The 15,879-nt window shown below is 36.7% G+C and overlaps 1 protein-coding gene across 2 annotated transcripts in view; it reads left to right on the top strand.

Moving 5' to 3' along the window:
* Positions 1-15,879, top strand: part of LOC126372849 (uncharacterized) — a 127,077-nt gene that overhangs the window by 96,066 nt on the left and 15,132 nt on the right. For both annotated transcript variants that reach the window (XM_050018773.1, XM_050018764.1), the window contains one exon: positions 13,269-13,419. In XM_050018773.1, coding sequence (XP_049874730.1) covers positions 13,269-13,419 — 151 coding nt within the window. The remainder of the gene's footprint in view (positions 1-13,268; positions 13,420-15,879) is intronic.

Here is a 15,879-nt window from a genome sequence, read left to right as displayed (position 1 = left end):
ATAACACACCACTGGGCAGCAACAGTAGCCAGTACCCGATGACATGGTCGGCTTGCAGCGAGTTAATCAGCTGTTTGGGACATTTCAACGAATTGAGCTTTTGTGATGGCTAGCTTCGGACAACATAGCTGGCGAGGAGAGGGAGTGTATCACTACTATAAAATACTATACATCTCTACCTACCCCTTCGGGGATACAGGCGTGACGTTATGTTCGGACGACAATACCTACTTGGCTGATAAATTCATAGGAGTACATACAATTTAACTAAGGGCTGTAAGGGGATGAACTGCAAGGCAGTTACAATTTTGTAGCCCAAAAAAATCTATAAGTAATCTTAATAATGGATTAGGCAACTCATTAAGTTGCTAGACTATCTTTCTTTTACGATGTGTCATTTTACCCATTAACTATACATTCTACACATTAAACAAATCTTGGTATAATACTCCACATATTTTTGAAACCTAAGAATAATACTTATGACATGTTAGAGACCTGACCACAAAAAGTCTACAGTTACAGTCATAATCTTAGTACCAATCACGAAACAAAGAACATTGTCGCATATGAACGCACAGTGCAGTTAAAATTGCATAGCGATGCGCGGCCCGGATTCGACACAGATAATTGTGGGCGACTGTACGGCCGCGCTGTGTGCTCGCGTGTGACTGTACCGCTATACTGGACGCACTTCCCAGGAAATATGCTCATTTTCATAATTAGCGATAACTGGAATACTTGCAAATTATAGTTTTAGAAAATGTTAGATATAGCTATGTGTAGATTCGTCGCTGTTTGTAGAGCAGTACGGCTGCCGTTCAAAAGATCGAGGGGGTTAAAATGGCCACATCGAAGCAATTCATCTAAGAAAGCAATGTTGCTATTTGACATTTGTTTGCATTACGCACTTACTTTTATATGCGCAAATGTCAAATTGCAATATTGCTTTCTTAGATAAATTGCTTCAATGTGGCCATTTTAACCCCCCCAGTTTCTTCGTCGTTTCATCCCTTCAATTCTCCCCTGCCATCTTCCTTCTTTAACAATCAATCAATCAATAATACTTCAACAACATATACAAAGGACAAAAACATACGCATAAAACATAAGCACAATAGGCGGCCTTATTGCGAAACAGCAATTTCTGCCAGGCAACCTTCTTATCTCCTATCTTTTATTTGCATAAGTACTTAAAAAGTAATTATTTAAAATGCCCCTTAGGATAAGTAGAGTCACATACATACATAAACGCCTATTTACCACCGGAATAAGCAGAGACTTTGGAATTCCATTTGCTTCGATCCTGACACACTTATTTTGCTTTCTCCACATTCATCAATCGTTTCATACACGCACGCGCCGGTTCAGAGTAGACCGTACTGAAGCTTTTCTAAGGATATTTTCAATTTAATCAATGTACGTCCTTTTTGGAATTCTAAGTAGAGTCACACTTCGTTAAAAGTAACTTTAATCTATCGTATGTCTGTTACTTGTATATATGTATTATATACTGGGTGTTAGTGACATCGTAACGAATACTGAGGGTGTTGTTTCAGACCATGATTCTGAGTTAAAATCAAGTGGAATTTTCCGTCGCAAAATTCATGATTTTTTTTAGTTTTTTTAAATTATTTTCAATTCTATACTTTTGCGATGGAAAATTCCACTTGATATTAACTCAGAATAATCAGATGAATCATCCCTCTCAGTATTCGTCATGATGACACTTACACCCCGCACAAGTACATACGGTAGCCATACAAGTAGGTATGGGTGTTAGTGACACCGTAACGAATACTGAGGGGGATGGTTCAGACCATGATTCTGAGTTGATATCAAGTGGAATTTCGTGTCAAAAAATTCATGAAATTTTTTCTTTTCTTTTTAATTATTTTCCAATCCATACTTTTGCGACGGAAATTTCTACTTGATATCAACTCAGAATCATGGCCTGAACCACCCCTCAAAGTTTTCGTTACGATGTCACTAACACCCTGTATAGGTACAGCTACATTTTTTTTGACGTGACTTATTGTAGATTTGCCATCAACTACTAGGCTGAAATGGGGAGCTTCTATAATTATGCGTGAAACGTAGGTTTTCTTTGAAAAATGTTGTAGGTGTCATTTATAGCAACATGTTCGAATAGGTGTCATAACAAGTGTAAACATCAATGTTTTCACTATCAATAATATGTTTATAAAATCCGGGAAACTTGAAAATATAAACATAAACTGAGGAAAAATTTGTTCATATGTTCAGAATCCATGTGTCGTGTCGACGGGAACAAGACGAGGTGAGTCGCTTAGTTGAAGTAAAATATTATAAAACACTGTTAATAAAATGGTTACTCAAATAAAATAAAAAAGTGGCGATAGTTGTCGCCTTCTGTGGATGACTTCTTCGACACCATCATAAAAACTTTCATGAATGAAAGAAACTGATCTAACTGGTCTAGCTGGTTAGAAAGAGATGACCAATGCGCTGCTGAATTCTTGAGACACCTACCTACATACACCTACTATAATTATGGATGGATAAATAAGAAAATCACGTGAGGAAACGCGTTGTATGAAGAAGAACCATTCAACTCAAAACGACAATAAAATAATATCTCATACGGTTCACATTTCACGGTATTAGAACATAATGATGCTGAATCGATGTTTTTGTTCCATCGTCTCCATTCTTAATGCAGAATGGAATCTTCATACTGTTACCTTATATTGTTCTTTGTACAGATATCTGTATACATTTAGCTTTGGGATATCCCAATTCTAAATTATCATTCTTTTAAATTCTCATTTATTCTAATAAGATTATTTTCAACAGTTTAAAAATGTATTCAAATCAAGTTAATAACTCCGATATATTCCTGGAACACAGCGCATTATCACAACGATTTATCGTTCGTAAAGTTGGCAACATAAAGTCCCTGTTAAATATTTATAAAAGGAATTGCGTTACGAACAATGCCTCCGCGCTTCAACGAAAAATTGTAGCTATTGGTAAATACCAACTGGTAAATACAACAGAATAATTAGCCAACAGTCTCAAGGCGAAATGAACCAATAAAACGAAACAAGACGAAACGTGTGAAAATCGCATTTCGGTACAAGTACCTAATGACATTTATCATAATTCGCATTTGTGACGATGAAATCAGGTCACAGATTCAATAGTGAGCCGCAAAGACGAACCGGCGAACTTTAATAACAGGGTTTAGCATAGAGGTGCATTGTTATAAAATTATCTTACGAAATACCTGTCTGCCTACTCATAGATCAAGGACTAACTTTGTTATTATATGCTGATGTTACAATAATCACGATCAGATGAAATTGTAGGTCTCTTGTTCCGTAATTGCAATTCTATAGCAAATTTTCTCTATAAACTTTGAGTTTGCTACTGATACGGGCTACAAAAGAACCTATTGAATGTATTGTATTAAAACAATTTGCAGCGGGACTCTAACTAAATCGTCGTGTCGCAAGATAGGAGTGAATTACAATGCCAATAGGCTGTAATGGGTTATACGAAGGATGGGTCAAAGTGAGGCAATAGGCGTACGCGGCATTTTCCGTTGAAAATTGTGTTGCGTTCGTGATTTTACTGTGAGAAAGATCTACTGATAAAAGTGTTTAATGTCTACAACGATTCAAGGATGATGTTTCTACCCATAATAACGTTATAACCAGTCACATTGTAGGTAAACGACTGTTCAGTGTCTTTGTAAATATAAGAAAGTGGAGAGTTATACTTAATACGCACTTATGATGAGCATCGCCATGTACTTAATAAATATTTTTTATTATCACTTGTCTTCTTACCGACATAATTTAATCAATCTCTCAAATAGAAAAAGTGTCGTAAGTACTTGAGTTAGTTTCATGTTGGTCTACTTATCATTAACTGTTAGATCTTCCGGACACACATAAACAAAGATATCGCGAGGTTTATCGGGGCATCTGCGGCGTTAACGGCACATCAGTTGCATAAAGTACCAAAGTTGCACAATTGCAGTAATTCACTCTCGTTGTCGCGTCCGCAGCCATTGTCGCGCACGCGCCTTGAGAACGTTCCCGCGTAAACAGGGCAAAAAGCGCGGGAACCCACCCAAACAATATGGCCGACATAACGCTCCGAATGTTATCTCATTATCTAAGTATTTGCCGTTTACAACATTGCGAATGTTCTCATTACTTGTTTCGAAGTACCCACACATAACATACATACTTAGACTTAGGTACTGGCAGTTTCCATAATGGAACTTTTATAGCCCCCATGAACGCAACCTGTCTTATGTAAACGTACTCTTCTCATAACATGTCAGAATGCACGAGACTTAACTACTGTCTTCATACGAATACCTATTCAGAGAATCAAAAATGTTTGTAAACAAAGGAAACCTTACACCCATTCCACTTAATCAGCTTACATTTTACAAAGAAAGAATTTCATTACTAAATTCTTAAAGACATTAACAAAACAAACAAACAGCCCGCATTTGCAATCAACGCTTCATTCATGTTCAGTGTCATGCGAGTGGTTGGCTGGCGTTCACCGCGAGCCACAATTATCCCATCATCTCACATCGTCAAGGATACGAGATGACTCGAGACTAAAAGCCGAAAAATGTGACGCAATGTTTGCGCAAAACGAGAAATATCCAATTTTGGCATTAACCTCGCGACGAAATTAGCCAGTGTCAAAGTCTCAAGATGGTCAACGGTAATTACGTGCTGTACGGCGACAGGCCGTCTTCTGAGTCCGAAATAGTGGACGACCACGTGCACCACCGCACCGCCGAACGAAAACTCAAACGCAAGATTAACAGGAGTGCGAACGAACTACAGCCTTCCCTCAACTTAACGCAATTGGACAACGAAACCGACTCGGTCAAATACGAGAAAAAGATAAAAGAGCCGAGACTACTCCGATATGTGCCGACCACAGACGTGGAGGAGCACTATGTTACCGAAAAATTCGAAACGTACGACTTGAAACCGGCGGAAGAGCGCCCGAGAAGGTATGCTTTTACTAAAAAGCCGAAAAACCCTACAGACGGTTCTGTGAACTATGCTCACTCCCGGTCGAGCAGTAGTTCCCCAAACGGTAATTTGCCGACGATATCGGAGCACGGTGAGCAATACGGCACATATCGAGTGCGGGGGATGCCGGGCTCTAAGGGCAGTGATATGGTGGGCAGCTGCTACGAATCCAAGCTCGACAAATACTTCACCAAGCCAAGAGACGGAAAAAAATTCGGGCCTAAGGTAAGCTACAATGTAAGTAGAATACTTTTGCAATGATATCATTTGTTAATCGTCAATTATAAGAAGCAAACCTTTCACCTCACCAATCAAAAATTCGAAAGTATACACTCAAGTATCAGTAAGGAGCGTAAACTCCTTAAATAGCTGTTTACTTTATCCGCCGAATAAACACTTGTATTAAAAGTTGCGAAATGACCGGTCGATTGCTTGCATAAAGATGGATATTTATTTTATGCATAGAATTGTTATCTATTTATCAACACTATTACGTAAGTCCACAATGGAATGCGTAGAAAAGCTGTTTGTGTATGGAATTAGTTTAAAATTTTCTCGTCGTATTTCATTTTCGGTCAATAAATCTTGTCAAGGCGGGAGAATTAATGGTCATATTCACATTTGGTGGAACACGGTAATAAAATTGAGAACAACATGGCTCTACCGCGGCCCACTCGGGAGATACGCATTCTCGCTGGCGCCAAATATACGACTTAAATAAGTGTACAATTAATATTTTGTCAGTTACGTGGTCAGCATTACAGTGGGCATAAATTGATACATACATACATTAAATAATAATTATGTTAATTGTAAATTAAATTGTCTGCTTTAATGTTTTTTACTGCATACATTAACTATATTAATTTATATATTTTTTAAGTGATTCAAATTAAATATTCTACAAAATATGGCAGCGAATTTTTTATTCAAATCAAATTTCGAAATTGAGGTACTCGTATCTAGTTGCGTGTTACCATGATACAGTATTAAAACATGAGCAACTAAACGTATTACAGTGATATCAGTGCATAAATTACTCTGGTTATCAATATCTCGTATGTTACCGGAGCGGTTCTAAAGTTACGATACTAAACTGGAACATGCGTCGATTAGTCCAGGGTGCTCCACTTGCAGCCGCTTCCGCGTTGTGGTAACAACCAGTATAGGGGCGGTGATAAACAGCCTATATTCGTCACACTAATGACCACTGCTCTCCCCTGCAATCAACCAGAGGATTCAAAGTGTGCTCTATTACGCTGTTTTATTTCAAGTTGAATACCTTCGTATGATACACATACTTACATACTTAGTTTTATTTTTCACATTGGTTTCCTTACGTTGTTTTTTCTCTGTGTGCTTGTGATCAACAAATTAAATTAATAATATATAAGTAAATAACATAAAATAATGCTCATAATCCCCTGTGATGTGGTTCTAACTGCCAATCTCTTAGTATTGGTATCCGCAAATGATGATGAATTGCCGTTATATAGATGGAAACCTGTTATTGGCTTAGTTTTTAAGTATGATATTTTTGCTTTAGTTGTTAAAAGCTGTTGGTCTCCCAAATATTAAATAAATTAAAAAAAAATACGTAATATTAATTAATCCATAATCCATACATAAATTGCAGGCGAGAATTACTAAACTTAGGTAAGCACAAGCGGCATGGATCCAATTTATATCGACGGCTTTGTGGCGCTGAAGCCATGCCACAGGCGCAGCAATTTGAATATGTAAGAATGATTAAATATAACGTGTATGATTTATTTCTCTAAAGGGTCTTAATAATTCAATCAAGTCAATTAGGATTTATTTATCTAGGCGCAAATGTTTGACCCCACGTTGTGTCGTATGCAGGCATGCATGCAAATTGATTTAATCTGTTGATTTAATGCATCTTACTCTGGGATATGTCGTAATTCCAGACATATCTTAAGATTGAGTACTAGAGTACAGATAAGGTAAGTAATTAAAATTGCAATTATAAACTGGTGTGGTAATATATCAAATATTGATATATCGAAATGATAGTGATTTACTTTTGAAAAACTGAATATATTAAAAAAATAATATTACTTAACCGCACTTATTTCAAACCGAACCGAACACACCTTCCACATCATCCACCACACACACATCCTTATTTCTGAACCGGCGTGCGTGTATGAAGCGATTGATGAATGTGGAGGAAGCAAGAGAAGTGTGTCAGGATCGAAGCAAATGGAATTCTATAGTCTCTGCTTACCCCGGTGGGAAATAGGCGTGAGTTTATGTATGTATGCATGTACTTATTTCAAAGTCACGTGTTGATTAAGTCCACGAAAAATGAAATGGAATCTTATTTTTTATTATTGTTATGGGAGATCACACATATCATGACATCACATCACATCACATCACATCACATCACATCACATCACATCACATCATAGGAGACACGCTGATCCCTCGTCACCATAAGGTTCATCTTATCTATCTCTGGCTCTACCCATCCAACATTATATATGTATGTTTTCCTTTTAAAACTCTAGTTTCATTCGTTATTAGTGGCACAAACACTTTAGGTGTATATTTTGTATAAAATGAGTTAGTTATGTATGTAATGTAATTCCTCTAGAGTTACACGTTCTACACACGGTCACACAATCACTAGGAAACAACTGCGCATCAGATAGATATTTATTTCCATATCAAAGTTCATTGTCCCTACAGTCATTGCATCATCACTTCATAAACAACCGGCGATGAATGCTCCGGTGACAAACAAACAAACAAATATTACTTAAACGAACTCACGTTTAACATATACAGTCACCCTTAGAGCAGTCGTAAGGAGACCTGGGATTCATTGTTATAAGAATAATAGACAATTGTGTACTTTGGTGAATGTGTTACCTACAGAGATATGTCTTTGTACAAATACTCGTTTAAGGAAAGTATAAAATCAATAACTTAATTCTTAAGAATAACCATTGTACTAATAAATTGTTTAAAAGAAGTCTTACCAAAATATCTAAGTAACTAAATTCCAACTTTGAAAAGATACTAAATATACACATTCATTACAAAATAACATAATATACTAAGACATGAATGAATGATTACTTATTTTAATATTTGATTTTTTGTCCTGCAGGTTATATAATATAATGCCCTTTAATATACTATCGCGGAGCTCCGTTCGCTGTAAAGTTTGCGGACTAGAGAAGTGCAAAGTAGAAGTATTCATTATTTGCTCATACTTGTTTGGCACCGTTTTGCGCTCCCTTGGTCCTTCCAACCTCTTTCTTCTATTCCGTATGTTAGGCCCCCGAAAGTGTATTATTATGAAATATAGTAACAAATATAGAAAAAAAAAAAAAATTAACCAGCCAGCGTCTCTAAATGATCCCTTCATGTTAAGACACATTCGAACAATCATTCAAATAACAACAGACACACCAGTAACAAACACACACACACACATACAACACAGTAACAACAGTGTGTGTGTGTGTTATAACAGTTTTCTGTTCATAATTTTTAATACTTTACAAATGATTCGAATTCCAGTAGCGTACGAAACATATAAATTAAGATACTTAATATACCTTAATAGAACTAATCGATTACGAGTTCAAGCAATTTATGAGAGTTGTCTAATTATACGACTCTACAGGGGCTCCTACATGATACTTACAAGTTATTTAATATGAAGCTCTTAGTTAGGTTAATTTATTCATAGAAGAGCCGTGTGTTGCTTGAATCAGTAAAATGGGTTCTTAATAATTATGTTAAGGCATATTTTAGTAATGAAAAATTAGTAATTTTATGATCAACTGTGCGACTTAACTGAATTTAAAAATCCTTTTACGATTAGGTACTTACTAAATATTTCGGAACATAAAATCAACGGTATTCACTTCCATTTTAAATTATTGTTTAATTTATACAACATACTTTTAAACAACATTTTACATTATACAATCGAAGACAGTTATGGTGTGTGCATAATAAATTATGATGGCATTTTATCAATAAATTAAAACTTCATTATCAAGTCTATAAACCTATACGATTTGTTCTATAATGTTTTATAATTGCCGTCACGAACGATCAGTGGATTTATTGGGAAAGGTCATAGTTTATCAGAGATAAAAACACACGTTGATGACGTAAATACATTATCTATACTTATAATAAATCTGTAGAGAGGTCAATTCTGTACATTAAATATTTTTTCAAAATAACTATCAGGGGGTGATAAGTGGTCGATACTGATGCCAAAAATGCAATCAGTAAAATTTTTGTCTGTCTGTCTGTCTGTCTGTCTGTCTGTCTGTCTGTCTGTCTGTCTGTATGTTCCTTATAGAAACAAAAACTACTGGACGGATTTTAATGAAACTTGGTACAATTATTCTTCAAACTCCTGGACAGGTAATAGTATACTTTTCATCACGCTACAATCAATAGGAGCAGAGTAGTGAAGGGAAATCCTTTTGTATGAAAAATCTAAACCACTCAAGTTAGACGTTTGAAATTCGGCATGCAGGTACCTTAGATACCGTAGAGGTGTACTAAAAAAGGAATTCCCGAAATTCCTACGGGAACGGGAATTAGCGGGAAAATCCTTTTGTATGAAAAATCTAAACCACTCAAGTTAGACGTTTGAAATTTGGCATGCAGGTACCTTAGATACCGTAGAGGTACACTAAGAAAGGAATTCCCGAAATCCCCACGGGAACGGGAATTAGCGGGAAAATCCTTTTGTATGAAAAATCTAAACCACTCAAGTTAGACGTTTGAAATTTGGCATGCAGATACCTTAGGTACCGTAGAGGTGCACTAAGAAAGGAATTCCCGAAATTCTCACGAGAACGGGAATTAGCGGGAAAATCCTTTTGTATGAAAAATCTAAACCACTCAAGTTAGACGTTTGAAATTTGTCATGCAGGTACCTTAGGTACCGTAGAGGTGCATTAAGAAAGAAATTCCCGAAATTCCCACGATAACGGGAATTAGCGGGAAAATCCTTTTGTATGAAAAATCTAAACCATTCAAGTTAGATATTTGAAATTTGTCATGCAGGTACCTTAAATACCGTAGAGGTGTACTAAGAAAGGAATTTCCGAAATTCTCACGGGAACGGGAATTAGCGGAAAAATCCTTTTGTATGAAAAATCTAAACCATTCAAGTTAGATGTTTGAAATTTGTCATGCAGGTACCTTAGATACCGTAGAGGTGCATTAAGAAAGAAATTCCCGAAATTCCCACGAGAACGGGAATTAGCGGGAAAATCCTTTTGTATGAAAAATCTAAACCATTCAAGTTAGATATTTGAAATTTGTCATGCAGGTACCTTAAATACCGTAGAGGTGTACTAAGAAAGGAATTTCCGAAATTCCTACGGGAACGGGAATTAGCGGAAAAATCCTTTTGTATGAAAAATCTAAACCATTCAAGTTAGATGTTTGAAATTTGTCATGCAGGTACCTTAAATACCGTAGAGGTGTACTAAGAAAGGAATTCCCGAAATTCCCACGGGAACGGGAATTAGCGGAAAAATCCTTTTGTATGAAAAATCTAAACCACTCAAGTTAGACGTTTGAAATTTGTCATGCAGGTACCTTAGGTACCGTGAAGGTGCACTAAGAAAGGAATTCCCGAAATTCTCACGGGAACGGGAATTAACGGGAAAATCCTTTTGTATGAAAAATCTAAACCATTCAAGTTAGAATTAATAATGGCAATAAATAATAAATTCACATAATTAAATCCACCACAGGCTTCGTCAAAAAGGAACTAAAGACAAGAATAAACCATAAATCCACAAAAGTTTCGTCAAAATACAAACCGAAATCAGCAACAAGCTTCGTCATTATTCGAAAAGCCCGCCCCGGATCATTCCTGGCTCAAACGTACCCATCAAACTGGCAGCATTCCCGCGCTGAATTGCCAGAGAGATACGCTGAACCAGAAATGAACCGGAGCGAGGGTCTTGCCCCCTTTCCCGCAGACGCTTCCCAAGTTCCCTAATAAAAGACAAACCCAAGTTTTTTCAAGTTAGATGTTTGAAATTTGGCTCGCAGGTACCTTAGATACTGTAGAGGTGTACTAAGAAAGGAACTTCCGAAATTCCCACGGGAACGGGAATTAGCGGGAAAATCCTTTTGTATGAAAAATCTAAACCACTTAAGTTAGACGTTTGAAATTTGGCATGCAGGTACCATAGGTACCGTAGAGGTGCACTAAGAAAGGAATTCCTAAAATTCTCACGGGAACAAGAATTAGCGGGAAAATCCTTTTGTATGAAAAATCTAAACCACTCAAGTTAGACGTTTGAAATTTGGCATGCAGGTACTTTAGTAAACTTAAAGCTTAGTTGCAACAGGATATTGCAAAATTCCCACGGAAACGGGAGTAAGCGGGAAAAAAACATTTGTATGAAAAAATCGAAACCGCGTAAGGTAGATGTTTTCAATTCAATTCAATTAAATTATTTATTGCATTCCATGTAGTACAATGGGGTGTTACATAGGCATAGGAACTAAAACATGGACCCTGTAGGGCACAGCAACGTTGAAGGGAAGAGAGGAAGTGTGTATTAAAATTAAAACTCAGTGAACAATCAATTTAAAAAAAAACAATTCAATCAATTGATTCAATCTAGCATGCATGCATACCTTAGTAAATATAAAGTTTATTTTTGGCTGTATTTTGAAAAAATGGGAGGTATTGGGAAAAAAATTGTATGAAAAAATCTAAACTGCATAAGTATGCACTCCCACACACACAAAGATCTCTCTCTTATATAAGACGCCACGCGGACGAAGTCGCGGGCAAAAGCTAGTACATACATAAACGCCTATTTCCCACTGGGGTCCTTACCCTTATAAGGAGTACCTAATAAATAATTACAACAGAAAGATGAAACGAATTTAAAATTTGGAAAAATAACAAAACTTTAAATTTCGTGTAAAAATATATTCTTATTATCATCTATCACGACAAAGTACACTTCACTCATGAATATTTCCTGTGTACATTTTTTAATATGAGCTTGATATTTATTTTTTAATCATAATAAAATCTAACCATTTCGCCATACCTCACAAACTTAAAAAAGTTACAGATTCTTTCCGGCATTTAAAATGTCATAATAAACTATACAGATTAACTATTAAGAGTTCACGTAACACCAAACGTAGTCGAAATTCGTATAAACAGGGCAAATTATGCGCCTACGACGTTTATTATGGCTGTTTATGGCAATAGACATGCTTTGGAGCTTATCGACCGAATTCCTTGGAATTCTTTGTCGTCGATAATTTATTATAATGAAGATGGATGATGCTTTTGAAGTCGTAAATTAAAGAGGAATCTTTAAAAGTTTGTGTTAATGATTTAATTCTCAACACTACAAAGTTACCAATAAGTTGTAATGACTTGAGTAATACGAAATATATAAAGTAGCTGACGAGATTAATATTCTTAATATAAGCTATAAACCACTGTTTCTGAATAGATCGATAGTCAAACTTTCAAATATAATCAAGACTATCACGGTATATACACGCGTTTGATAGGTCCCCACTCTATTTATAGTAGGTACCTATAATTTAGCAACAGATCTGACTAATTTAAAAACAAATTGAATTTAGCAAGAATGTATACATACTTATTTCCTACATAATCTTACGTCCGTAATATCCACTTGGGTGGGCGGGGAATGTTAAAGAAAATAACTCGAAACTTGCTTTTGGTTTCGTCTCAAGATAAATACGATATAACTTACAATTTTAGTCAACTTCAATCTCTTTAGGATTCATTTAAGATCCTTTTGATGTGTGCGCGGTTCCACGCAATTCCTACTGGTTTTAAACGCTAAATTGAATCAAGCATCAAAAAGGTGTCTTTAACTTAAGCGTATTTTATATAAGTAAAACCCCAATAATTATTGATTTAAGTACTTTGTTCTTGTGGTGGAATACTCAATAATTGGAAGTGATGATAGTCGAGAGTTATTGAAGAACGGAAAAAATGATTACCTATTGTGGTATAATCATAATAGAAACTGATTGTCCTCGGTGTCAACTCGCCCCAGTCCGTAATTATCCGTGTGTGGGAAATGTCCAATGGGACCAAGTCCTAGGCACCAGAACCAAAAAAACAGTAACCAACACCCTATAAAAGACAGGCACTAACAAACATGTATATATTTGTTACAGGGCTCACACCCCGACAGTTTGTACCGCGTGCCGACCGGCGCGGGCGCAGGCGACGGTAGGATGGCGAGGATAATGCGCGCGCTGCGGTGGCCGGCCGCGCTCCTCATCGTCTGCGGCGCCCTTGCCGTCTTCGTCTACTTCCTTATGCCAGGTATGTACATAGACAAGCATGTCTTACTTTTAGGTGCAGTTAAGTAAGTACATTCGTTCATTCGAGATCGCCAAAAGCTTCCAACACGCAAGCGGTACGCGAGCGTTGCGGGTCGAGAAGAGGGATTATATAAAAATAGAAATGCGCGCTTTCTATGCAACTCGAACATAACAAAACATTTCCAGTCTGGAACGCAGGCGGCCCCGCATCTGTGTACATTTTATTTAGAGGGCAAATCCACAATTAATCAGAATATGAGGCTTAAAGTGGTGTCAAAAATCTAGTGAGTCTACATCGCAATTGACACTGTTTTTATCAATTTGTCAAATATCAATTTCATATGTAGAAGTAACCTTTGCTAGTGCTTAGATCCTAAAATATTTCTAAAAGCGGATCACATAGCGAGGCATACGTTGCACGTGCACGCTGTGCGCGACGCTCGCCTCGCAATATGTATATCCGCCTTTACATATTTCGAAATAGAGTTGCATCTGCTTTTATGCAGTGTAATTTCTCTATGTCAACATTAGTCATGTATTCAAATACTAGCAAGTCGAAAACAGCAAATACACTGACGAATGTAAAGCTTTCATCAAGAAATTTAAGAGATGAATGGGCTACATAAATCAAGCAGTGTAACGTACCGTCTACCAATTGATTGTTATATCCATTTTTAGGATATAGCATTTCGTTGATAATGTCTTCGCTTAGCATATGATGCTAGTGTATTATGTCGAGTTCTTTTATATTGGTAGTTAGCTCTAAATATGCCTACAGTTTTCTAAAGTCAGCCATATAGACCCGTTTCAGTATAACATTAAATATTATCAAATTCAAATTATGATTGCTTTTTAATATCATTCCTAGAAACAAAGTTGTATCTTCATGACGAAAGATGCGCTTGTTAACAAGAAACACATCTTACTACGATTTACAAATAGAGAATAATTATTTTGCCATTACGCGAATTGCATTTGTAACAGTTTTATTTCACGTAATCGAACTTTCAAACTTCCCTTTTTTATTAAGACTAGATTTGATCGTAATTACTTGATAAACGTAATCTATAAAATATACTCAAGTAGGGAATAGCAAAACTACTTTCGAACTTTGGTAACTTCTTTTGTGCGGCACGCGTATAATGTTTATCGCTTACCTTTTTTGAGTGTTTTTTTTTTTAAGACACTAGACCTCAAACTTTCAAAGCCTTTCACTGCTTTTCCTAACCGCTATCAATTGTTTTCTTATTTTATTACTTAATGACCGTTTGGTACATACTTGTGGAACAAAGTGCAGTTGCAATAATAATAGAATAGTATTTTTATGACCTTTTAAAAACGTTTAACGGCAAAATTAAGTGGGAAGACTAGATCTTTCCAAATAACAGGAACACGACATTCGTAAATAATTCAAGTTTATAGACAGTATTACGTTGTCAATGCAGATAGCGTTATAGAGTGCGTGACCAATTGACCTATCGCGTCACAGGTCCCTGTCGCTAGATAGATGAGGCTGACACTCCGCGCACGTTTGATACTTTCGATTTCCGCAAGATCACGCGGCCATCTGCCCGAGAGATTCAGTTCACAAGCACCACAGCGATATATTCAATCCAATTACTCGAATTGCTAGCAATAGATGTACAACTTTGCATCATCACGGAATAAGCACCATTGCACTGTGGGACGCCGGAGTTGTGGAGTTAAATAAGAGACGTGTGTCTTCTAAGACGGTCGTTTATTGTCTGTCGTTGGATATGACATTATAACACAGATATGTATATAACATAGATGTGGAGGTATACACTACACCATCTTACTCGCGATGCTATGTGAAAGCCATTATTTTCGTGACTGGACGTTCGTAAGGAACCGATAACTCGTGAATCTCCGCAGCCACGACGAACAGATTTTACGTAAGTAAACTCGATTAGTTACATGCTGTTATCCTGTCAGTCTTGTCAGGTTCTGCCGACATCCGCGGCTACCTATTCATTACCATCCTCTTTTACAATTAGTGTCATATACTCATACTCTCTTCCGCAATCATTATATCAGTAATACTCAACTCATATTTCGACAAGCAATCTACACGATAAAACCACTCGAGTAATAACAAGCCTCGTGTCGAAAGTCGACCATTATAACATGCTAACAGTAGGTATAACACGCGTCAGCGGTAAACAGCACGAGCCACAATTTGACAGAGGTGAAGCGTGCGTAACACTTCTTGAAAAAGGTGAAGATCATATGTGAAGATGTTCGCCGTTGATATAATACTTAGTACAAAACATACGTAACAACGTATTGTGTTGCATATATCGCTGAATGCTGACTGATTTATAAACAGACACGTGTATGTCTAAATCAAACCGTTACGGACGTAATTTAAATTTTAAACTTGGCGACTTTCTGGCGATATTCTTTTGCAACGCCGCCAATCGTCTTAATCGACGGACAC

The sequence above is a fragment of the Pectinophora gossypiella genome, chromosome 2 (assembly GCF_024362695.1).
Source record: "Pectinophora gossypiella chromosome 2, ilPecGoss1.1, whole genome shotgun sequence".
Classification (NCBI taxonomy): domain Eukaryota; kingdom Metazoa; phylum Arthropoda; class Insecta; order Lepidoptera; family Gelechiidae; genus Pectinophora; species Pectinophora gossypiella.
This window is presented reverse-complemented; position numbering and strand designations above follow the sequence as displayed.